The sequence below is a fragment of the Penaeus monodon genome, chromosome 25 (assembly GCF_015228065.2).
Source record: "Penaeus monodon isolate SGIC_2016 chromosome 25, NSTDA_Pmon_1, whole genome shotgun sequence".
Classification (NCBI taxonomy): domain Eukaryota; kingdom Metazoa; phylum Arthropoda; class Malacostraca; order Decapoda; family Penaeidae; genus Penaeus; species Penaeus monodon.
In genome coordinates, this window is record NC_051410.1 from 21,138,075 (window position 1) to 21,138,360 (window position 286).

The following is a 286-nucleotide window of genomic DNA, read 5'->3' on the forward strand; positions in this document are numbered from 1 at the left end:
TTACATAATCTCATTTCAGATTCGGTCGCAAAACAATGCTAGCTGTAGGAAGTGTGATTTTCACTATTATGTCGAACATCCTTCCATGGCTGCCGAGTATTAACATCATGCTGTTTTTCCGCTTTGTCATGGGCATGATGCAGCCGACGTCCATCCATGCTGGCTACATACTGGGTGAGTCTGCGAAGACGTCTTTTTCACAGCCGTGTTCCTTTTATGGTCTTGAGCCTTTCCCTGCAGTGCAATTTTTTTCGTTGCGCCGACTTTGGATAGTCTGAGGCAGGTC

The 286-nt window shown here is 46.2% G+C and overlaps 1 protein-coding gene across 1 annotated transcript in view; it reads left to right on the forward strand.

Annotated features, from left to right (window-relative positions):
- LOC119589441 (organic cation transporter protein-like) overlaps positions 1–286 on the forward strand; it is a 13,364-nt gene that overhangs the window by 3,457 nt on the left and 9,621 nt on the right. The window contains exon 5 of the mRNA XM_037938050.1: positions 20–174. Within this exon, the coding sequence (XP_037793978.1) occupies positions 20–174 (155 nt within the window). The remainder of the gene's footprint in view (positions 1–19; positions 175–286) is intronic.